We start from the raw sequence: 24,897 nt of genomic DNA, 5'->3' as shown, positions 1-24,897 counted from the left end.
CCTGCATATGTACAGGTCTCCATTTTCTCATTTAGACATCATTTTTAAGATAATACCATTCTAGTATACACTCAGATTCCTTTTCCTTGTATGCTTTCTGATACATCCGTTTTATTTCTATATCTCTCTGTTGTAACTCCGCCAATTTTCCTGAACTAAAAATGTCCGCCTCATCCTCCACCTGTTCTTGTTCTTTTCCAACCATCTGATCAAAAATTGTTTCTGATAATTGCACTTCAACTTCATCTTCACTCTTTGATTTCTCCTCTTGTCTTAACCTGTGACTTTGCGACCTTGTTACCACACAATCTGGAAAAATCCCAGGATATTCGTCCTTCAACATTCAGTTGTTTGATTTTCCACTGGCATGTCAGCCACAGTAGGCATCACTCCTAACTGTGATCCAGCTATATCATTACCCAAGATAAACTATATTCCTGGACAAGATAGTTTCTCTATTACTCCTACTACCACTTCACCAGTTTTCACTGGACTTTCCAACCTTACCTTATATAATGGAACACAACTCTTCTCACCCTGAATTCCACATATTACCACCTTTTCTGGCAATATTCCTCCCAAACTACAAAACTTCTCATCTCTTAATATCAAGATTGACTAGCTCTCGTATCTCTTAAATTTCTGACTTCTTTACCTTCTCCTCCTGGTACACATGAGTAGACTTTACCCACCCAAGTAAATTCTTTAAAGAGATCTGGTACCTTCTTATCAATCACTTCTTGATCAGGCTGTACAATCTTTTGCACCTCCTTTGCTTCAATTAGGCATCCCTTTACCCTTTAACAGACGCCACTGGCTTATCCTGTTTTACACATCAGCCTTCCCAGTGCTGTTCGTCAACCACCAACACTGTGACTTTACATGGCCTAGTTTATTACAGTAAAAACATTTGAAAATTTTCATTTCTCTTCCACCCTCCTGGATTTCTTTTTTAATCTGAGGTACACTCTCCTTATTATCTCCCATCAGATCCTCTTTACCTTTACCACTTGAGTATTTCTCTTTTCCACAGTTTCAATCCCTCACAGGCTGAAACTGATGTAGGAAACAAGCTTTGATTTATGAACTAATTCATAATCATCTGCCATTTCTGCTGCTAATCTCACAGTTTTAACCCTCTGCTCTTCCACATGAGTTCTCACTACATCAGGAATTGAAGTTTTAAACTCCTCCAAAATTATCATTTCTCTAATAGCCTGATACGTTTGGTCTATTATCAAAGCCCTTATCAACCTATCAAATTACTCTTTTGATCCTTTCAAACTCCATGTATGTTTGATCAGGTTCTTTCCTTAAATTTCTAAACCTTTGTCTGTAGGCTTCAGGTCCTAGTTCATATGCACCTAAGATGGATTTTTTGACCTCCTCATATGTCCCAGGTACCTCCTCTGATAGTGATACAAAAACTTCACTAGCTCTGCCTACCAACTTTGTTTGAATCAGTAATATGTCCTGTGGCAATTTCATTTGTTTAGCTACCTTGTGGAATGCACTGCCTGTGGAAGTAGTTGAGTCGGAAACATTAGTGACCTTCAAGCAGCTGTTGGATAGGTACATGGATTACGGGAAAATGATATAGTGTAGATTTATTTGTTCTTAAGGGCAGCACGGTAGCATTGTGGATAGCACAATTGCTTCACAGATCCATGGTCCCAGGTTCGATTTCGGCTTGGGTCATTGTCTGTGCGGAGTCTGCACGTCCTCCCCGTGTCTGCGTGGGTTTCCTCCGGGTGCTCCGGTTTCCTCCCACAGTCCAAAGATGTGCGGGTTAGGTGAATTGGCCAATGATAAATTGCCCTTAATGTCCAAATTGCCCTTGGAGGTGTTGAGTTTGGGTAGGGTGCTCTTTCCAAGAGCTGGTGCAGACTCAGGGGGCCGAATGGCCTCCTTCTGCACTGTAGATTCAATGATAATCTATGATTAATCTAGGACAAAGGTTCGGCACAACATCGTGGGCCGAAGGGCCTGTTCTGTGCTGTATTTTCTATGTTCTATGTTCTATGTTCTCAAATGAAATGAAAAATGCTTCTACCTCCTTCTCATCAAATTTTGGCAGTGCTTGGACATACTTAAATAGATCCCACCAATCCTTCGACTATGCTGCTCTTTCTCACTATCCTCAAATTTTCTTTTTACATCCACCAATATTAACTGATTGTCACGTTTCATGGCCATTTTCTGAAGTTCAAAGTCTCTCTCTTTTTCTTTTTCCCTGAACTGTACCTCCCTTTCTCTCGCTTTTTCTTCTACTGGGGCTATTCTTTCTTTTTTCCCTTTCTCTCCTTTTCTTTTTCTTTGACCTGTGCCTCCTTTTCTCTTTCGTTTTGCTCTGCTAGAGCTATTCTTTCTTTTTCCCTTTCTTCACATTCAAGCTGCTTTAGTTCTTTTTCATGTTCAAGCTGCTTGATCTGTAATTGAATTCTTGCCATTTCCAATGATTCTGGCTGTGTATTTTTAAATTATGGCAATTTTAAATGCTCACCTATCACCGCAATTACCTCTTCTTTTCGTATTTTGTCCGGCAATGTTAACTGCAATGTTTTTGCCAAATCTAAAAGCCTTTTTTTAGTCTCTGTTTGTAATGTACTGCATGTGACCTTCTCCAACCCCAAAAACTTCTGAGCCTCTGAAAGAGCCATTGTCCATAACACACTCTCTACTTAAACTGGAATAAACCACCTGAGAAGCAAACACAAATATGCTCACCTCTCACTGTCTTTAATTTCATTAAGCCAACCCAATCACAAAAGATAGACTTTTATCCCACGAGCCCCCAATTTGTTATGGGCCAGCGTTTAGAAAACTCCAAAGTATATCATGGAGTTCACCTGACCTACAATTGTTGATTGATTTTGGGTACGATGAGTGCAAGGGCCTGCCTTTCAGGTGTTATTCAACAGAGATCTTAAGAACTTTTATCAAAAACAAAGTTTATTCTATGAATTTAGGTAACATTTTTATAAACACACACAGAAAGCATTTTTATCAACTACCAACATAAATACCCCACACAGCTACAGTACTCTATGTATAACCCTGAATAAATTCCCCCTTTAGCTGTTCCAATTTCATAACAAGATCCCATAAACCAGAAAACTTTTTCAAAGGGCTGGCCCGGCACATAACACTCAAGACCTGGGACGGATGCTCCTGTTTCCTTTCCAAAACAGCAGGTTTTAATTTCTTCCAGTAAACAGTTATTTATTTTCAAGTTATCAAGCAGTCTGGATACAGCTTTCAAGATGCATATCGAGAAAAAAACCTTCTTTCAACTTGTGCAGAACAAAACCAGTTCAAACTCAAAGCAAAAGCAAAACAAACTGCCCAGCTCCCCCCACACAATGACATCACTGAAGCCATGTGATAAGACAAAACCATTTCTAAAGGGACATTCCCATGACAGCAGTGCTCATGTTAACTACAATTGCCAATTCCCCATTAGCAATACCCTTCGGCCACACGGCCAGAGGCCTCAGCAGTCAGTGAGGTTTATGGATGGTCGGTGGGACAGATGGGCAGGGACAAGGGTTGCGCCCGGAAGGGGTGCACACATCCAGGGGTTGGTATGGTGGAGCCGCGTGTGGTTGCCCCACCCAGCAGCCACCCCTCCCCCCTACCATGGCAGACCACCCCAGTCGAGGTGCCCCACCCAAACCCATGCCAATCCCTGCCAAGCAGTGGGGTGGCATGCTCCGTGTTCCCAGACTCTTTGCCTGTGAGCAAGGATAGCTAATCACCTCCTTGGCTCCCCGCAGAAGCCCTTCCACCAGGTCCATGTTTTTAAAAAGTAGAATTAATCGGCACCCGCATGACCACTTGCTGAGGAGGCCGGGAACCACGGAAGGCTGTTGGATATGGAGTGGCTCCCTTTATTTGTATGGAAATAGTGCTTAAGTGGTGATAATTGGTTTCTTGCCACTCTACGGCAGGATCCCGATTTCACCTACGGGAGTGGGCTGGTTGCATCGCAAAGTGTTTGGCGCCTGGTACGGTTCTTGTTTTCGGCCTCTCCCGCTATTCACCAGCCTCATTGTGCTCGAACGAGAGCGCAATAAGGCCGGAGAATTGTGCCCTTAGAGAATGGCGGTTGATCCGCCAACTAGAAGGGAGGTCTAAATTGACTTCCGCTCTCTCTCCTATCGAGGGCAGTCCAGACTTACCACCTGGTCTAATCGACCATGGATTCCATACCTGAAGAGATACAGGCATTTGTAGGGAGATGTGTTCAGAAATGCTTCCCTGTCAACCATTGAGCAGTATGTCAGCTATTTTGCACCCAAGACAATCCTTTTTTAAGTCATACAGCTTAGAAACTTTATCCTTAACAAGACTTCCCTGCGTCTTGATTCCTCAATTTCCCCGCTGGAAAGAATCCTGAATTCTGTGGAGCCTAACAGTTGATGAGCAGGCTCAATGATGTTTTGAATTCCAGAGCCTGCATCACTACATATCGTGCCTTGCAGGCATGGGAAAATGACTTAGCTATCAAGATTGATGAGGCGACATGAGGTAACATTTTGACCGATGCCGGTAAAATTTTAATTTGCAATAAGATGAAGAAGACCCAGTTTTAGATAGTACACACATTCATATTATGCCTCGTCTTAGGCACAACTTTGATGCTGTTTTTTTATCCTTGATCATAGATCATAGAATTTACAGTGCAGAAGGAGGCCATTTGGCCCATCGAATCTGCACCGGCCCTGAGGAAAGAGCACCCCACTTAACTCCATGCCTCCACCCTATCCCTGTAACCCCATTTGGATACTAAGGGCAATTTATCATTGCCACTCCACCTAACCTGCACATCTTTGGACTGGGAGGAAACCGGAGCACCCAGAGGAAACTCACGCACACACAAGGAGAACATGCAGACTCCGCACAGAGTTATAGCGACCCAAGCCGGGAATCAAACTGGGACCCTGGAGCTGTGACGCAATGGTGCTAACCACTGTGCTACCGTGCTGCCCTAATGTGCCTTAAGTGCTAGGTAGTCGAGATTTACATTGTCTATGGGCCTGTGCGAAGATTCAATCCTATTATTCAGGTGGGGTCAGGAAACTGGAGAGGATTTTTAAATAGAGCCTTAGAGGTTAATCCTCTATTTCTGTTTCTGGGTCTCCCAGAGGGGAGAATTGCTGATTCTAATGAAAAAAGGTTATCGGTGTGATTCAGGGGATAAATGTCCAAGTCTGCTTTTGGGTGCGTTTAGCGGGGTGTTTCTCGGCGGATGCAGCACCAAGAAACACCCCACTGTTCAGCAGAACTTTGCCATTCTTTTTGGCCTTGGGGAGTTTCTCCCCACTGAGACCGCATTTAGAGGGATTTCCTGCCAGCAGGGTTGACTGTTCGCAGATCAGGGCACCATTTTGATCAACAGCCCTGATCTTCTCCCCACCTCCCTTTCAGCCTCCTCCCACTTTATCAACCCCCCTCACTCTCCCCAACCTTGTTGTGGTCTCTGGGAACCCTCCCTTACCCCCCCCCCCCCCCCTCTAATTGTCAAGGCCTTCAAGGTTTGAACTCTGGTAGTACCAAACTGACACCCAGGCACCCTGACATTGCCAGCCTGGCACCCTGGCAATTCTTTGGTGGCATTGCCAGGATGCCAGGCTGGCAGTGCTAAGGTGCCCAGGTGCCAGGGAGTAACCAGAGTACCGTTTTGCCCTGTCGCCGACCGCCCGGGGGTCTTCAATAGTCTGTGAGACCCCTCCGAGCTGCCGTTACGCCTGCTCCACGTTTGTGAGGACCAGTACTAAACAACGCCTTGGTGAGGTCTCACAGGCATGGCCATTGACTCTGAGCGCCGGGTGAGACTAGCGTCTGGGTATTCAAATGAGTCTAATAGTTCATTTAAATATGCTTATCTGGATCTTGCCCAGCGAGGGCATGATCCAGATCTCGCTGGGGGGAGCAAGTCGGGTGAACCGTGATTGGCCTGGTGCTGAATCACGCCCACTATAATATTCTGACCTTTGCTGCTCATATGAATGTCCAATGCTCCTGGATTTGAGGCAAATATCCTTCTATCCAAAACTGGCACAGGCTGATTATGGAATTAAACCCCATGGAGTTTCTTGACCGTTGTCCTCCACTTTAAATCCAATGCATTCCTTAAAGTATGAGACCCCTACCTTAAGTTCATAGGCTCCACTTCGGCTGACTTGCTCCTGTTGGGCTTTCCATGAGCGAATTCACCTCATTTCAAATCAATTTAATTCATCTCAAGTTGTTAGAGTGAATCACAATTCTTTGGGATGCGTGGCCTGTATTCTCTTTCTGTATTAATATGATCTTGCCCTCTTTTCCCCACTTACTGTGTTAGCTTGTTGCTGGATTGGTCTGGCATTTAATCTGGAGGCTCTGGTCCTTCAAATGTCTTGTTCCGAACCTCTTCTGTACTGTTTTGCTTGTATTCATACTGGCAGTAACTCTTGTTCTATCTGTACCTGTTTTGCGCCAATTTTTCTGTTATTTGTTGTGTTTATTGTTAAAAAAAGGGAAAAAGCTAATAACAAATATTTTTTTTAAAGGGTATTGATAAGCATCTGATGAGATCACAAAACTGCAGGGATATCGCGCAGCACGGTAGCACAGTGGTTAGCACTGCTGCCTCACAGCGCCAGGGATCCAGGTTCGATTCCCGGATTGGGTCACTGTCTGGCGGAGTCTGCATGTTCTCCCCATGTCTGCGTGGGTTTCCTTCGGGTGCTCCAGTTTCCTCCCACAAGTCCCGAAAGACGTTCTCGTTAGGTGAATTGGATGTTCTGAATTCTCCCTCTGTGTACCCGAGCAGGCGCCAGAGTGTAGCGACTAGGGGGTTTTCACAGTAACTTCATTGCAGTGTTAATGTAAGCCTATTTGTGACACAAATAAATATTTATTATTAAAAAAGGAGAATTGGACTAGCTGTGCCTACTCTTACAGACAGGCTGAATGGCCTCCTCCTGTTCTGCAGCCATTCTGTGATTCTGTGGAAACCAGACAAGGTTCATAGCAAGGTGAAGGAAGTGGATAATGTAGCTACCAGTGGTTATTTCACTTTCACAGTGAATACAGAACAGGAGGAACAACATTATCCTCTAGCAAGCTTTAAATTTAGAAATAAAATATTTTTTCCTCATGAAATAATGGATGTGTGGAACAGATGCCCAGCTATAGAATAAATACCGATTTTATAAGAGAGCTGAATCAGTATGATAAAGAACAAAAATGAATGGTTATAAGTAGATTGCTGGGATCACAAAGCCATGGTCAAAACGGATGTAGAATATTGGGGATACACAGTGATGTATATTACAAAGTTTGACTTGGTTCACCTCTGCAAGGCAGGAATAAACTTTGTATAGTCTACCTCATGAAAATGGAAGGGTTGAGAACAATCAGTGGAAAAGCAAATTGAAATGGAATACATTGTAACTTGGCGATGCTGTCTTCCAGTGTTTTCCTTCTTTCAGGAGTACGTGCTGCTTTTTTTTCGTACCGGTGTTGATGTAACATTGTTGCGGCCACTAAGCATACTGAAAGAGAAAAGCGTGACCAAGAATACAGGTTTTTCTGTTCTCTTGTGCTGAGGGAATAGAAGGTTCCCAGGTGCAAGGCAGAGGAGAAAGGCTGGGCGTGTGGGGGGTTCTTCTCTTCATTAATATTGAGTTTATTTCCTATATGGTGGCAGTTTTAATCATTTTAAAGTGTTTGCTAGCTTTGCTTTGAAGTAACAGTATTTGGCCCTTCAGTCATAGACTAACATTCTTGCATATCCTTGAAGTGGGTTGGAAAGTACTGTCATCGTTGCCATGCTGGAAGCTGATTGTCAAGTAGATAAAGTGCATGGAGCCTAAAGGTCAAAGTAAATGTTCTGCTGATCTGTGCTAAACGTGAAATACACCCCATCCAAGTGCAGATCAAGGAGGAGGCAGGGAAATTAAAATGAAATGTCTCAAAATTGCAAAGTAATTAGTTTGTGAATTGGTGGAAAGGATGTTTAGTTTCACTGTGGCTTAGAGAAGAAATCCTTCAGACAAACAAATGGGCACACTCAGCGGACACATTGAAATATGTAAGAGTGATTTGGTAATATAGGCAGTACAGTTAATCAATAAATATTATTTGATTATATTCTGAGGTCATGGCCAGATGAAAACCAAACATGTTCATATTTTGCGTAAGGCTCTTTCAATTTTATGTAGCCATGATGTGGAGATGCCGGCGTTGGACTGGGGTGAGCACAGTACGAAGTCTTACAACACCAGGTTAAAGTCCAACAGGTTTGTTTCGATGTCACTAGCTTTCGGAGCGCTGCTCCTTCCTCAGGTGAATCGACATCCTGAGCTACAATTTTATGTAGCTCAGGATGTTGTAGAGAGACAAAGAGTTGCAAAGGTCTCCAACTGGTAGAACCAGCCATGTGTTTTGGTGTGTGTGAAAGGGAATTGTGGAAAGTTTGTGGTGGGTTGTGCTGACCACCATGTCAGTTGTGGCGAACTTCAATTTACTGCTGCCTGCTTAGCAAGGGCTTAAACCCTCAGTTGTCAGTTGCTCAATGGTGGCTACTTGCACGAGGGAGGTGAGTGGGGTCACTATATGTCAACATGGGTCTAAGTTGACACACTTAGCAGTGGAAATTTAAGAACCAAATCAAACCATTGTGCTAGATTTGATGATTTGACATTGATGTCAGGCAGGTGTGCAGTCTCACAGGCACTTTTTGGGATTGACCTGGGGATGCATGGAAGCTGGTGGAGTAGACTTGTCATGAAGGTGCTGTTATTTTTCTCACTCCATTGTGGAAAATTCCTTAAATGTCTGAATGGGTAGGAAGGTCCTGCTAGGGCCATTTTCAAGAAGTGTAACAGTGCCAAGCATTGGTTCATGTGGTTTTATTTGTCAACATGCATATGTGACTCCTGAAATTTCCTGGGCTTTCTATCTCTCTCCCTTCTATGGCAAAGGATCAGGAGAACCTCTGTGAATTTTCAGAACCAATCTTTCTGTCCATGAAGAATGAAGTATGTCCCCAAAAAGAAGAAGTACTATTCCTTTTTGTTCAGAAAATATTTTATTGAAGCATTTGTAATTTTCACAGCTTAACACATTAACATTTCTTCAACAACCGCGTGGGCCGACACACGCAAAACACCTAAACGAACAACAAACAGAAAACAACGTCCCCTACTATCCCTGCCCTATTCCTTAATTACCCGCAGAAGAAGTATTATTCCTACTGGGCAAACAGAAACTGGATGGATTTCTGACTAGCTTGGTTTGGCATCTCTTACAAGTTCCAATGGATTTCCACCCAGTTGACCCAGTAAAAACAATGACCAAATCAGTATCCTGAACAGTTTCTCGGCTCTACAATGATGGTTAGCTTGGAAATGTATGCTCATTACTATTCAACTCTAATTCTATTCTTGCCCCAGCTCATCCATTCCTGAAACCGTCATCAAAGTCCTTGTTATCTCTGTATTACTTTAAAACATTCCTTTTTTAAAAAAATTTATTTTATTCCAAACGTTTACAAAAAGTTACAACACATAAACAGTTCGGGAAACAAACTTCCCAACACACAACTACACAGTTTGTACAAATGCTTCCCCTTTTTCACCCTCCCCCTCCCTCCCCCCCCCCCCCACCCCCACCCCACGTCCCCCTGCAATGAACAACTCCTCAAACACGGTCGCAAATATCTCCACCTTGCCTCAAAATCTCCGCTGAACACCTTAACTCGTATTTAATCTTTTCCAGCCAAAGAAAGTCATGTAAGTCCTCCAGCCGGGCCGCTACCTCCAATGGCGTTGCTGACCGCCACTCCAATAAAATTTGTCATGGGCAGTCAGAGAGGCCTTTCTTCTCTCCATCAGCTCCGGCTTCTCCGATACCCCAAATATTGCCACCAAAGGGTCCGGCTCAACCTCCTCCCACACTATCCTCGCTAGCGCCGCAAACACTCCCGTCCAGAATCTCTCCAATTTATCACCGCCCCAGAACATATGTGTACGATTCGCTGGTCCGCACCCACACTTCTCACACTTGTCTGCCAATCCGTGAAAGAACCCACTCATTCTTGCCCATGTCATATGTACCCTGTGTATGACCTTGAACTGTATCGGGCTCATCCTTGCGCACAAGGAGGTTGCATTTACCCTTTGTACCAGCCTCCCCGAACAGGCGCCGGAATGTGGCAACTAGGGGATTTTCACAGTAACTTCATTTGTAGCCTACTTGTGACAATAAGTGATTTTCATTTCATTGTAGTGCCTCACTCCATACTTCCCAGTTTATTTCCCCTCCCAGCACCCCTTCCCACTTCTCCTTAATCTTCACCGCCTGCTCACCACCCAGCTCTCCCAGCTACCTGTACATATGTCTCCAATCCTGCCCTCCCCTTCCACATCCGGAAGCAGCAGTCACTCCAGCAGGTGTACCTCGGCAATCTGGGGAACTCGTTCCAACCCTTCCTCGCAAAATCCCTTACCTGCAGGCTCCTCTCAGAACCTCTACCCTATCCTTCAATTCATCTATACTGGTAAACCCTTCTTCCAGATACAAATCCCTCACCTGAACCACCACCATTTCTCTCCATTTCCTATATGTGTTATCTATCCCCCGGCACGAAACCGTGGTTTTCATACAACGGCGTTAACACCGACATTCCCTCTATCTTAAAGTGCCTCCTCATGTGGGTCCAGATTTTTGCCATGGACTGCACCACCGGGCTCCCTGAGTATCTGTTCGGTGCCATTGGCAATGCTGCCATCACCATAGCCCTTAAGCTGGACCCTCTACAGGATTCCTCTTCCATCCTAACCCATTCTACCCCCTCTCCTTCTCACCATCGCCTCACCTTCTCCACATTCACCGCCCAATAGTAACGTAGCAGGTTCGGCAACACCAATCCTTCCTGCTGCCTCTGCCTCTGCCACAGGGTCCTCTTAACCTTTGGCACCTTCTTTGCCTATACAAACTCCGAAATAATTGTGTCCCGTTTCCGAAAGAAGGCCTTCGGTATAAAGATCGGGAGTGTCTGGAAATTAACAGGAACCTCGGCGGAGTGTTCATCTTCACCACTTGGACCCTTCCTGCCAAATGACAAGTGCCGCGTGTCCCATATCTTGAGTTTCTCCCTAGCCCAGTTTTGTTAAATTCCATTTGTGGGGCATCACCCATTCCCTCGCTACCTGGATCCTCAGGTATCTAAACCGGTCTCTAGTCACTTTTTTGGCATCCCCCTAAATTGGCTCGCCGACCCAACTCATTCACCGGGAACACTTTGCATTTCCCTACATTTAACTTATATCCCGAGAACGCCCCAAACTTCCCCTACAGGCTTGTGATCCTCTACATGCTGTCCAACGGGTCCGAAACATACAATAGTAGGTTGTCAGCGTAGAGTAACACCCTTTGTCCCCTCATAATCACTTGCCGCTCTGCCGACCCCCTAAGAGTCATTGCCAGAGGCTCTATAGCCAGCGCAAACAGCAGTGGTGACATCAGGCACCACTGCCTTGTTCCCCTGTGTAGTTCAAAGTTCTGTGAACCCATGTCATTGGTCCGCACACTCGCCCTCGGTGTCCCATATAACAGGCGCATCCATGCCACAAACTTCGGCCCAAATATAAATCTTCCCAGGACCTCAAACTGGTATTGCCACTCTACCCAGTCGAATGCCTTCTCCGCATCCATGGACACCACTACCTCTGGTACCTGAGCTCCCAATGGGGTCATAATCACATTAAACAGCCTCCTGATATTACTAGAAAGCTGCCTGACTTTATGAAGCCTGTTTGGTCCTCCGCAACCACCCCTGGGACACAACCTTCCATTCTTCCTGCCACCAACTTAGCCAGCACTTTCACGTCTGTATTTATAAGCGATATGAGTTTATATGACTCACATTCCAACGGGTCCTTCCCCTTTTTAAGTATTAACGTGATCGTTGCCTGCATCATCCAGCAGCTCCCCCTTCACCAGCGCCTCATTAAACACCCCCATTGATGTGGTGCCAGCTCTGTCACAAACTCTTTATAAAATTCCGCCGTGTAGCCACCGGGCCCTGGAGTCTTCCCCGACTTCATGTTCTTATACTGTCCAATATCTCCCCCAGCCCCAGGGGTTCCTCTAGCGCTTTCCTCTTCTCTTCCTCCAACTGTGGAAACTCAAGTTTGTCTAAGAACCGTCCTATGTCCCGCTCTTCAACCCCCGGGTCCACCCTATACAGCTCCTTATTATAATCCCGAAACATCTTTTTTATCTTCCCCGGCTCTGACACCACATCCCCTGCCTCAGTCCGTATCTTCAATATTTTCCTGGACACTGCCTGCCTCCGCAGCTGATGCACTAACATTTGAGTCGCCTTCTCCCCATATTTGTACTGCGCCACCTTGCCCTATGCAGCTGTCCTCCCGCCTCCTCGTCATCAGCTTATCAAATTTTTTCCTCGCGCCAATTCCTCCAAGGTGGGCACCCTTGAGTAATCCCTATCTACCTGCACTATCTTGTTCATTAGCCGTTCATATTCCTCCCTCATTTCCCTATCCTCATGTGCCTTGAATGAGATAATCTCCCCTCGGAGCATTGCTTTTAGAGCTTCCCAAAAAGTGGCCGCTGACACCTCTCCTTTTGGTTCAATTCTACATAATCTTTAATCACAGCCCGCACTTTGGCACAAAACCGTCCATCTGCCAACAACCCTGAATCGAGCCTCAATCCTGGCCTCTGTTCCTGCCCCAATCTAAGCCTAATAACCAGCCAATGGTGCGCATGGCCTGAGATTACTATCACCGCGTACTCTGCCCCCTCCACCCTGACCAAAATCTCCTGGCTCACCACAAAAAAGTCAATTCTGGAATATACCCTGTACACATGTGAGAAAAAGGAATACTCCCTTCCCCTTGGTTCTTTAAGTGCCATGGGTCCACCAAACCCATCTTTTCCATAAACCCACCCAGCTCCTTTGCCATTCATAACCTACCCATTGACCTGGGGCTCGATCAATCTACTCTTGGCTCTAGGACACAATTAAAATCTCCACCCACAATCAACTGGTGCGTGGCCAAGTCCAGGATTGCTGCCAATAACCCCCTCATAAAACCGACATCATCCCAATTTGGCGCATACACATTCATCAACACCACGTCCCTTCTAATACCCCACTTGCAATCACATATCTCGAACCTGGGTCCCTCACTTCCCTGTTTTCTTACTCATCAAAATTGCCACTCCCCGCGACTTTGAAGCAAACCCCGAGTGGAAAATCTGACCCACAAATCCCTTCCTTAGTCTAACCTGGTCCTTCACGCGGAGGTGTGTCTTTTGCAGAAAAACCACCTCCGCTTTCAAGCTCCTGAGGCGTGCAAAGACCCGAGATCTTTTGACGGGACCATTGAGCCCTTGCACGTTCCACGTTATCAGCCTTACCCGGGGCTTATGCCTTCATTCCCCTCTACCGTCCACCATCATCCCGTTTTGGCTCTAACCCCATTAATTTCACCCTATACCTGGTCCCTTTCTCCACCCCTGATCATGTTTCTTCTCCAACCTCGCCTTGTCGCATCACCCCCCCCCCCCCCCCCCCCCCCCCCCATGGCCACCTCTCTCAGCTTTCTCCCCCACCTCACTTCCGTTCACCCAGCATTACCTGCCAATGTGGCTACTCCTGCCCAAAGGAGTCTTCCACTGACCCCCCCCAGCCCTTCCCCCACTCACCTCACTGTTCCGAGAAGAAGGCTCACGCTGACCTCACCCTTTCCATCCAAACAAAGACTCATCTCGAACCACAGGTCACCTTCCCCAAGAACAAACAAACAAAAAAAAAAACACAGCCCCAGGCAGCAGGAGGGGGGATGGGGTAAGCTGTCCCCTTCCAAACCTTTCACCCCTGCGACCCTTTGTCAACCCAACTGTAAAAAAAAAGCAAAAACCCCTCCATATTGGAGGAAAAGAAACCCCCCCCCCCCACCCCCTTCAACCCCCAGTCTACCCATATTCCCAATTATTTCAAAGTACCAGCCCCTCAGTCTCCCAGGATTGTTCTGTTCAGTTCTCCCCAGTTTATGCTCCTTGATAAAGTCATTGGCCGCTTCTGGGTCTCAAAATAGCATTCCCGGCCTTCATACATCACCCAAAGCTTCGTCGGGTAGAGCACCGCAAATCTGATCTACCGTCGAGAAAGCACCGCCATGGCTTTGTTAAATCCCGCCCGTCGTTTTGCCAGCTCAGCTCCAATGTTCTGGTATATTCAGACCTTGTTCCGCTCCCAATCGCAGTTGTGCTTCTCCCTGGCCCACTGCAGAATCTTCTCTTTCTGCACAAACTTATGGAGCCTCACGATCACCGCCTGCGGCGGCTCCCCCGCTTTAGGCTTCTGCCTCAAAGACCTGTGTGCTCTGTCCACTTCAGGGGCTTAACCAACACCCCCTCCACTACCAGCATCATCGAAAAGTACCTTGTGGCACTCGCACCTTCCACTCCTTCAGGCAGGCCCACTATCCACAGATTTTGCCTTCTCAACCTGTTTTCCTGCTCCTCCACCCTTGCTCTCAACGTCTTGCAAAGGCCTCCTAAGAGCCCCACCTCCGCCTCCAATGCCACCACCTGATCACTGTGGACCGACATCACCCTTTCAATCTCTCAGATCTGTGACCCCTGAGCTTCCAAACATTTCTTCACCCTCTCTATCGAGCCCTTCAGGGGTGCCACAGCCGCTTCAAAGGCCTTTGAGCGATCATCCTGCATCTCCCTCCTCTGCTGGCGAAACTCTTCCTTGATGAAGGCCGACTGTTCCATCTTGAGCTTTGCTACTTGCACCAGCCCTTCCCTCTCCGCTATCCTTCCACCGGCTGTTGCGCCGCCAAAGGTCTCTTCCAACTCATTGGCCAGATCTTTCACCTTCTTCTACCGAGTTCGGTAACCAGCAAACATACCACTCCTGGATGGAACTTCTTCTTCAACCTTCAGCTACACTTTTCTGTCGAAGTTGCACCCAGTTTTGGGTAAAAGGAGCTTTTTTCTATGCCTTCAAACAGGTGCTGCCCTCTGTACAACCACTCACACCGTGGCCACCACCGGACGTCCCACTCTAAAACATTCCTGGCTGACCACTTGCACTCTGTAAACATGATCAGGCGCTATCGAACCAAATGGGAACTATATTCCATAGTGAATGCGTTTAGCCACATGTTCCCTGGCACGCGCAGCGCTGAGAAACACAACGCTATCTAACGTGATGGAGCCTCAGTGGGGAACGCATAGACGAGGCCACACTTGGTCCTGTTCGCTGCACTGAGGAGCCCTGCTCACCATAAGTCCTCAGTGCAGGGAGCAATCGAGATGCCAGCTGGCAGTGCCACCTGGGCACATTGGCAATGTCAGGCTGGCACTCAGCTGGCACTGTCAGGCTGGCAGTGTCAGGCAGGCATTGCCAGGTTGCCAGGATGGAATTAGCAGTGCCAGGTTGCCACCCTGCCCAGAGGGCAAGCACCTGGAGGCCTCCAATCCCCTGGGAGACCCCCACGAGTACTGTTCCAGCTGGTCCCTGTTCGTGGAGACCAGTACTGAACGGTGCTTGCACGAGGTCTCCGAGGCAAAGGGGTTAGATCCCACCGCCTTAGTTATCTCAGGGAACTGCATATTAGAGTGAGACTAGCTATCTAGTTCTAAATGCAGATTTGTCAAAAGTGAATCCGCCCAGAATGAGCGGGTTTCACATTGCTTTAGATCTCGTGAGGCATGGCAAGCCGCGTAGATCCCAGGAGTTGGGTCTCCCACAATTTACTGGCCATGGCATGTTGCTTTCTTGGGCACAGTGTGGCCAGTAGATCGTGCCCGATATTAACCAAACCTTTGCTGCCTGTCTCCAAACTCACATCGAGTCCTGTTCACTCATCTTCCCTGTGCTAACTAGCCTTCACTTGATCCTGCTTCAGCATCAACATATGTACACACAAACATCAGGAGCAGGAGTAGGTCACTTGGCCCTTCGAGCCTGCTCCTCCATTCCATGTAATCTGATCTGATTGTAATCTGGGGCGGGATTCTCCGACCCCCCGCCGGGTCGGCGAAACACCGGGGGGGCGGCATGAATCCCGCCCCCGCCGGCTGCCGAATTCTCCGGCGGCGGGGATTTGGCGGGGATGGGAATCGCGCCGCGCCGGATGGCGGCCGCTGGCAGCGGCCCCCCCGGCAATTCTCCGGCCCGCGATGGGCCGAGTGGCCGCCTGTTTTCGGTCGGTCCCACCGACTGGCGCGGGCGGCCTCTGGGGTTCTCAGGAGAGCGCCGTGGGATCTGGCCCCGGGAGGTGCCCCCACGGTGGCCTGGCCCGCGATCAGGGCCCACCGATCCATGGGCGGGCCTGTGCCGTGGGGGCACTCTATTCTTCCACATTGGCCGCTGTGGTCCTCCGCGATGGTCGATGCAGAGATGAACCCCCCTGCGCATGCGATGGGATGACGCCAGCCAGCTCATACTGGCGCTCCCGCGCATGCGCCAACTCGCGCCGGCCGGTGGAAGCCCCTTGGCGCCGGTTCGCATGGCGGCAAGCCCCTTCCCCGCTAGCCGGCACAGCACAAACCACTCCGGCGCCGGCCTAGCCCCTGAAGGTGCGGAGGATTCTGCACCTTCGGGGCGGCCCGATGCCAGAGTTGTTCACGCCACTCCTCCGCGCCGGAGTTGCCCACCTGCCGATTCCCGCAGAATCCCGCCCCAGAACTCCACATCCCACCTACCCCCAATAACCTTTCACCCTCTTGCTCATCAACAATCTATCTATCTCCACCTTAAAATTATTCAAAGACTCTGCTTCCACTGCATTTTGAGGAAGGGATTTGCAAAGACTCACAACTTTATGAAGAAAAACATTCTCCTCCTCTCTGTCTTAAATGGATGTCCCCTTATTTTTACACAGCGACACTTCTCCCACAAAAAGAAACATCCTCTCCGCATTGGCCCTGTCAAGACCCCTCAGGATCTTATATGTTTCAACGGAATGCCTTGATTTAAAAATATCCTCCTATTTTTTAACTTATTTCTGCCCTATCGCTGTAATCACATTCAGCTCCCCAACCCTATGAGATACCTGCACTCAATTAATTCAGGCCTCTTGCACATCCCCAATTTGAATTATGCCATCACTGTTTGCTGTGCCTTCAGCTGCCTGGGCCAGAAGCTCTAGAATTCCAACCCCAAACCTCTCCATCTCTGTTCATTATCGCATCCTTAAAGAATTCCGTTAAACCTCTTTTACCAAGCTTTTGGTCATTTGCTGTATTATCTCAACAGCTCAATGTCATATTTTATTTTATAATGCTTCCCTGAAATGCCTTGCGATGTTTTCTTACGAAGAAGTCTCATATAAACACATTGTTGATGTAGCAGTTGGTGGTGTAGTGATATTCTTTCTGGACGACTAATGCGGAAAACCAGGGTACTGATCTGGGACCTGGGTTCAAATCCCACCATGGAAGATGGTGGAATTTAAATTCAATAAAAATCTGGAAGGAAAATTCGAATGACGACCATTGTTAATTGTCGTAAAAAAAACCAGCAAGTTCAAGAATGTCCTTTAGGGAATGAACCCTGCCATCCTTACTCCAACTCCAGATCCCCAGCAATGTGGTTTTTAATAATAATCTTTATTGTCACAAGTAGGCTTTCATTAACACTGCAATGAAGTTACTGTGAAAAGCCCCTAGTTGCCACATTCCGGCACCTGTTCGTGTACAGAGGGAGAATTCAAAATATCCAATTCATCTAACAGCACGTCTTTCGGGACTTGTGGGAGGAAACGGGAGCACCTGGAGAAAACCCACGCAGACACAAGGATAACGTGCAGACTCCACACAGATAGTGCCCCAGGTCGTGAATCAAACCTGGGACATTGGAGCTGTGAAGCAACAGTGCGACCCACTGTGCTACCGTGCTGGTTTAAATGTCCTCCTAATTGGCCGAGCAAACACTCAGGACAAAGACAATTCGGGATGGCAATAAATGCCAGTGATCGTCATGACCCATGAACAAGTAAAAAAACAGGAGCCTTGAACATTTTCCTATCCAAAGCACTGCTTTGTTACACTTGTAATGTTGCTGAGAAGACACTCCGAGTAAATAATCCTTGGGAATATATTGTCATTCTGCACAGATGTGCTTCATGTTTCTGGACATTTCAAATTCAAAAGCTTTGATAGACATTTGTGAGGATCAATCAATGTGATGTGGGTGGTACCCGGAGGCTATAATTACTGCCCATCCCTAATTATATAAATGTTTTTAATTGGGTTTTTGCTGCCCATCCCTAATTGCCCTGAGAAGGAAGTGGTGTTGAAAAAGTGGCATTGAACCTGCTTCTTGAGTAATGTGTCTTCGTAACAAAGTAGCTAGAAAACTTTAGCGCATTAAGGATCAAGCATAGTATGGAGCAGAGGAATGTGTCGGGCTGGCAGTCGGGATGGTCAATCCTAATGGAGGCAACAAAAAGCAGTAAAACAATTGACTCTTGCTAACTTTTGGAGAAAAAATAAAATCCAATTCAAGTGTCGACCTGTTAGTTTAGTGCTTTGCCAATTTACCTGAAACTATAAAAGCAAAACACTGCGAATGCTGGAAATCTGAAATAAGAACAAAATAAAAAGCTGGAAAAACTCAACAGGTCAGGCAGCATCTGTGGAGAGAAACAGAGTTAAGGTTTCATTAGAAATTCCTGTTACTGTCAGCAACATGTGGTATTCAGCAAAAGTTATTTTTTTCAACTTCCATTCAAATGTGGGTGTACTGTTTATTATTTTTTTAAAAATGTTCTACAAATCACAAATGATGTAGTCAAAGGTATTGGAACGTATTTAGAACTCTAGGGTTGCATGACATTTTGGGTTTAATCCCCCAGGGGTGAGCTATATGTAAATATTCTGAAATCCAGTTAATATGAGGTGAAGGAACAGGAGATATTTGCATGATTGTACAGCCATGTGAACACCCCATCAGTGGCAGCATTCTTCAGAAAAGCTCTGTTCTGGATGGTGCAGTATTAATTATTGTGACACCACTTGTCTTTCGATTGCCATGTTTCCAGTTGACAAAATAGCTACATTTCCGGCCTGAAATATCAGATTGACGATTCTGATTTTACGTCATTGGAGTTATAGGGGGGCGGGGGTGGGGAGGCCCACATACTCTGCTGTTTGCCAGCTAAAGCACCTTCATGTTTGACAGCAGCAAGATTACACCTGCATTTGTCCGGGTTGGCATCTAACACAGCTAAAGAACCCTCCTGCTTCTAGACGAATGGAAGTTGTATATGATGCAGATTAATTTAAGATAGGATTCACCCTGAACTTTTAGCCCCCCTCCTCGTTCTCACGCAGAGTCTCAGGCCTCTGCTCGCCATCTCGATGTGAATCCAGAACTTACATATTTATTCGTGACACTTTGCAGTGTTGGAAGATTTTGGGGAAGTTTCGACGCATTTGCTCAAGCAAGTGACTTCCTGGTGACATTGCTGAGAACCTATAGTGTTAGCGGCGGAGCTGTAATTTACATCACTTGTATATCAGGGGCAAGTGCTTTAGGGTTCTGCTAAATTTGGAGGAAGTTGCACTCATCGAACATCAAGCAAGGCAAACGTATGCGCCCTTCTTAAGATGGGTTATTTTGAACTTTAGAGGGAACTATCAAGTTTTGTTCTTTATTTTGACCACCCACCGAATAATAGTTGTATTATTTCTCGACAGGACGCATGGTCTTTAACTACTGCCGATCACCAGCAGAATTAAAACATGAGCAAGTTTTCCTGGCTGAAATACTTGGCTCTTGCCGCTGCACTATTGGGTGCAACTGTTGACGCCCAAGGTAAAACGAAAATGACTTACGTGCTTCGTTCTCTGAAATATATATGTTTTAGCAAATTATTCAAATCGTTTGGATTTTCTGTTTGTAAATGACAAGGGTGAATTGTTCAATAGAGCCGTGGTCAGACATTAATTTCCTTTACAGTTTTTAATATATATATAATAGACCCACCGAACGGTACCTCATTCCGATTAATCAACGGAAATGATAGATTGTGACAAGACGAAATTAATCCTTTAAATAAATCCGAATAATCGGAAATTTCTACCAAATTCCCTGGAGGTTAGAAACATTCTCACTTTACACAGATAATATGACTGTGTATGTGTGTGTGTGTGTGTGTGGGGGGGGGGGGGGGGGGTTGGGGGTGGAGGTGGTAGTGGGTGAGCACATCACTTTATCAAATCATTAGTTTCCCTCTTCTATTCTCTTCATTGTTTAGAATGGGGTGAATTTTATTTTTTGCAACAGTGAGAATTTGCACCTTGCTACAATGCAACCAAATGGACCGTTTGTTTGTTCATATATATATATATTTATGAAGTAATTAATGCCTAAAACTGACTATATTGCAGCCTTGGCTGATAAATTCTGGTAGTTGAGCACCTTTCACATTTAATAAAAGCCTGATTTTTTAAACTACATCAGTCAATGAAATGTTATTTTGGATATATTGGGACTTAAGACAGTGCGGATAATGATGGCATGAAAAGAAAAATGTACGGCATTGTGCTTCGGATTGTACTCGGATGATTAATACAGTTTATATTATAGTTTTGGCAGTGGAATTAAGAGACCAAAATTTCATTAGTTTCATTAATCAATTTTGTTCTTTTTAAACTTTAATTTATATAGATAGATTTTGTCATGCCTGTACTCATGGTTCTTTTCCAAGAGCCATGTTGAATCCAAATCTGTGATATATTTTGGGTGCTTTGTTCTGTGTCTATTCTCTGATTGTGCAGAATCTTCATCATTCTTTCATGTTTAATTGACAAATTGTTCAAGACTGAGCCAACGTTTTGGTTGAAGGGGAGCACATTTTTCCCTCCACGTCCCTGGGAAATTATGTTACCTTGGTTCAAGTGGACAGGTGCCATCTATCGACAAAGTTTAGGGAAAGATGCAGAATTTTGCATACCTGTAGAATATTTGAAAGGATTTGTTTTATTCTGTTGTTTGCTTCTGATGTTATCTGCTCCTTTGCTAATCTCGGTTTAATTGTTCTGGTAAACGCCCATCTTCCTTGAATTATGCCTTCCATATTGGGGACTTTTGACAATGTTTTTTGCTCATGCCGCAATGCATTGGGCTTGATATCTGGTCTCCATCTAGTGTTTCCAGTGTATTTAAACACAAGGTTTACTGGTTTCAGTTATGAGCAGAAAGAGCACTTCAGAAATGTACATTTCTGAACTTTACAAAAGGAAGACGTTGGTGTAGCAATGAGAAACTATTAAATGGTTATCTGTTGTCAGTGGAGTTGTTAAATGCAGGCAGTGGTTCAAAAGATATTTTTCTGTACAAATCATCATCTATTCGGCAGCTAAATTGATCCTTCTTTGACTGATTATTCCTAACAACCAAAATAATGATAAAAGACTTGCATTTATATAGCCCCAAAATGCTTTATACCAAATGAATACAGCAAGTTGAATCAGTAATTCTAAATTTTGTGGGGCCATGTGCACTTAACTTTTTAATTGGGTCATTAATGTCCATATTTTTCCGCCCATGAAGATTGCGTGCTCAAACATTAGGATTACCTATATTTCCATTGTGAGTTGTGTGAACAGAAGTAGTGGACATTGGAAAGGATGGAGAAAAGTAGGGAGAAATATGAGGGCGTGGAAGCGTGGCTGGAGCAAATAATTTTTAGGACGGTGTTGAAGGCAGAGGGAAAGAAAGTTTCAGTGAACAGAGCCAATATTATCTCTGTTGCGGTGTGTACTTCAGATGGTACTGCTTTGCAATCGATTTTTTAAAACCAATTCCCATGTAAAATAGCATTGATAACTTTGAATACTAAATGATTTATCCTTTAAATAGTGGAACCAAAGTTCCAAATAAAATATTTCTTGATTACGCTATTTTGTGCATTATGAAATACATGGGAACCTCTAAATCCTAGTCATAGTACATGAAATGACACATTAATTTTTGGCAGTAAGCACTGTGTTTTAGTACTGCTTGTAACAGGTAATGGAAAGTACACACCATCATATGTCAAATAAAATCAATCCCTGGAGTGCCAACTTATAGTTATGGATCAGAACAAAGGAAAAAAGGGAGACTCTCAGGATATCCCAAAGCATTTTACAGCCAATGAAGTACTTTTGGAGTGTAATCACTATTGTAATCCAAGAAACACAGGAGTTTAATTGCATGAAGCAAGGTCCCACAAACAGCAATTAAATAAGTGACTGGATAATATATTTTAATGATATTGGCCAGGACACCAGGGAGAACTCCTCTACTCTTTTTCGAACCGTGCCTTCGTCTTTGAGGAGAAATGGGATCTCATTTTAATTTCTCACTCAAAGGACGGCATCTCTGAGGTTCATGTTCTCTCAGTATTGCGCTGGAATGTCAATCTAGAGTAGGTGCTCAAGACTCTGGAATATGAATGTTTGTAATTTCTAGTGTTAGAGGGATGAAAAGTTGCAGCATGTTTGAATCTTGTTATTAGAAGCCAAAGCTTGCAAACTTGTACAGTCTGTCTGTATAAGTGCTTTTGCCTCCACAAGTGTAAGTGGCTGGCTGGTCTGTGACTGTAGTTTCACCTTTGACAAATGTAGCTGCTGTAACAGGTTGCAAGGTGTACTGTAGCAATAGGTGTGGCTTTAGAATCCACTGGATGGTGACGTCCTTATATACCCTCAGTTGAGGCAGGCAATCCAGATTTCAGCTTTGGTCATTCAGAAGTACAATGGCATCTCAGAAATTATTTTCTCAATTTTGGGTATGAGGGGATAAGAAAGTTGAAATCTGATGGATTTTCATGACGTTTTGAACCTAGGAACTGCAAAAGGCCATTCAGCTCCTCAACCACGGTAGCACAGTGGGTAGCACTGTTGCTTCACAGCTCCAGGGTCCTAGGTTCGATTCCCGACTTGGGTCACTGTCTGTGCGGAGTCTGCATGTTCTTCCCATGTCTGCGAGGGTTTCCTCCGGATGCTCCGGTTTCCTCCCACAAGTCCTGAAAGACGTGCTGTTTCGTAATTTGGACACTCTGAATTCTCCCTCTGTGGACCCAAACAGGTGCCAGAATGTGGCGACTCAGAGCTTTTCACAATAACTTCATTGCAGTATTAATGTCAGCCTACTTGTGACAATAAAGATTATTATTTAAAAAATTATTAAAAAGCCTGCTCCAACATTTGATGAGATTGAATGTATCATTGATACTGACTGGCTTAATACACTGGATGTAAGATCATGGTTAGTTATGTAGCATCAACGTATCATGTAAGAAATTAGGATTTCTAGCGCCTTTAAATTCCAAAGTAACCTGGTATCCTCTAAGATCTGACATTAGCTGGCACTGCCCTATTTACTGTCAAATGTAACCAATGTGTGTACAAACCAAAAAAGCTGGGGGGGGTGGAAGTACTACCACTCCAGGTTGGCAAATGGAAACCACGTTGTGAGCCATGTGTTATGAACAGGCTGATAATACAGTGTGAAATTTAAGAAAAATTCAATGACAATCCCATGATGTGCCTTAAAATACTCATTCAATGGGAGAACTATATACTGCTGCATTAAAATTATTTTTAAAGTTAGAATGCACTCGAAATAACGTTCATAATCCAGTTTTATTGTGTATCAGATTAGTGCGCCATATAAAATAAAGACAAAACTGGGATGAGTGGCTAAGTCATGCTAATGCAGAAGGTAGTTATTGAACTGTTAAAATATAAATAAAATACAAAAGGTTAATTAAAGTTAGATTCAACTTCAATTTTCCATCGGTTATCCACCTGATCATCAGGAAAGAGCTACAAGTTCAGGTTTAGTGGGCCTTTACTCTTTAACAATGAAGCTATCACCAAAGACATTTTAAATGAATAGTTTGAAGCTTGTTTTCCTCATGGTGAGTCAATAGTCTTGAAAATAAAGTGAGCATTGCAAATATAGAATGGCCTTCTGCAAGATTTATCCTCTAGTCAGTTCCCAAGCATGAAAGTCAAACAATTTCAGGGGGCAGTAGGCTTTCAGTTCCTTCAGCCCATTGAATGACAGCATTCTCTTGATGCTTTCTAAATAACTTTGAATCCTATCTATATCTATGAAGGTACCACAAGTACTGGTTATCTGTTCCACATGCGTGGACCTTGCAGAGTGCTCTTTTGGAAGGTCAGTGGAGACTCGATTGGCCGAATGACCTCCTGTACTTTAGGGATGCTGTGAATTTTATGCCTACTACTACCTTTTAACAAAGTGTTCCAGCGCAATTGCTATTGTTCTTTCTGATTCATAATTTGTAAATATGATCATGTCTGTTGTTTGCAGACATTAACTAGATAAGGGTCTTCTTAATACTCCAGTAGTTGCCTTACCTGAAAGCAAAGTATGTGCTGGACAGGTTGTCTATATCATAAATTAATGTTAAAAGGCCACCGATACATATATCAAAAATATACCATTAATGTGAAAATTGCAGACTTTACTGGAAACATTATTACTGCCAAACTTGCTTAATAAACATAAAGACCAGGAGTTTCCTCTGCAGTTGCGCTCACACAGTCATGTAATCTCTGCACACAAACCAATTGGGTGGATTAAAAGATGGCGGAATTTAGGGAGTGAGTGAGTTACACGCATAGCTACAATACGCCCAAGTCTCCTTGATCTTTTATGTCCATCCTTCACACACTGCCCAAATGAATCTCTATCCACAAATGTAACCACACCCCTGACTCTCCAATGTGGCTGGCCATTCTTAAATTGCACTTGCTCAGGGAGAGTGGTCTTTCAATACTACAACCAGCTTTTCAGGCACAGCTGGAAACAAGATAATTCTTCTGGTGTTT

General features: G+C 44.9%; 1 protein-coding gene across 12 annotated transcripts in view; it reads left to right on the top strand.

Annotated features, from left to right (window-relative positions):
• ptprc (protein tyrosine phosphatase receptor type C) overlaps nucleotides 1-24,897 on the top strand; it is a 521,790-nt gene that overhangs the window by 271,756 nt on the left and 225,137 nt on the right. For 8 of the 12 annotated variants that reach the window (XM_072511439.1, XM_072511442.1, XM_072511435.1 and 5 more), the window contains one exon: nucleotides 19,744-19,861. The exons of 3 other annotated variants lie outside the window; for them this stretch is intronic. In XM_072511439.1, coding sequence (XP_072367540.1) covers nucleotides 19,789-19,861 — 73 coding nt within the window. In that variant the 5' untranslated portion in view covers nucleotides 19,744-19,788. Of the gene's footprint in view, nucleotides 1-19,253; nucleotides 19,636-19,743; nucleotides 19,862-24,897 lie in introns of those variants that run through there. One more of the 12 variants, XM_072511436.1, reaches the window with a different exon arrangement.

This window comes from Scyliorhinus torazame, chromosome 7 (assembly GCF_047496885.1).
Source record: "Scyliorhinus torazame isolate Kashiwa2021f chromosome 7, sScyTor2.1, whole genome shotgun sequence".
In the NCBI taxonomy this organism is placed as follows: domain Eukaryota; kingdom Metazoa; phylum Chordata; class Chondrichthyes; order Carcharhiniformes; family Scyliorhinidae; genus Scyliorhinus; species Scyliorhinus torazame.
This window is presented reverse-complemented; position numbering and strand designations above follow the sequence as displayed.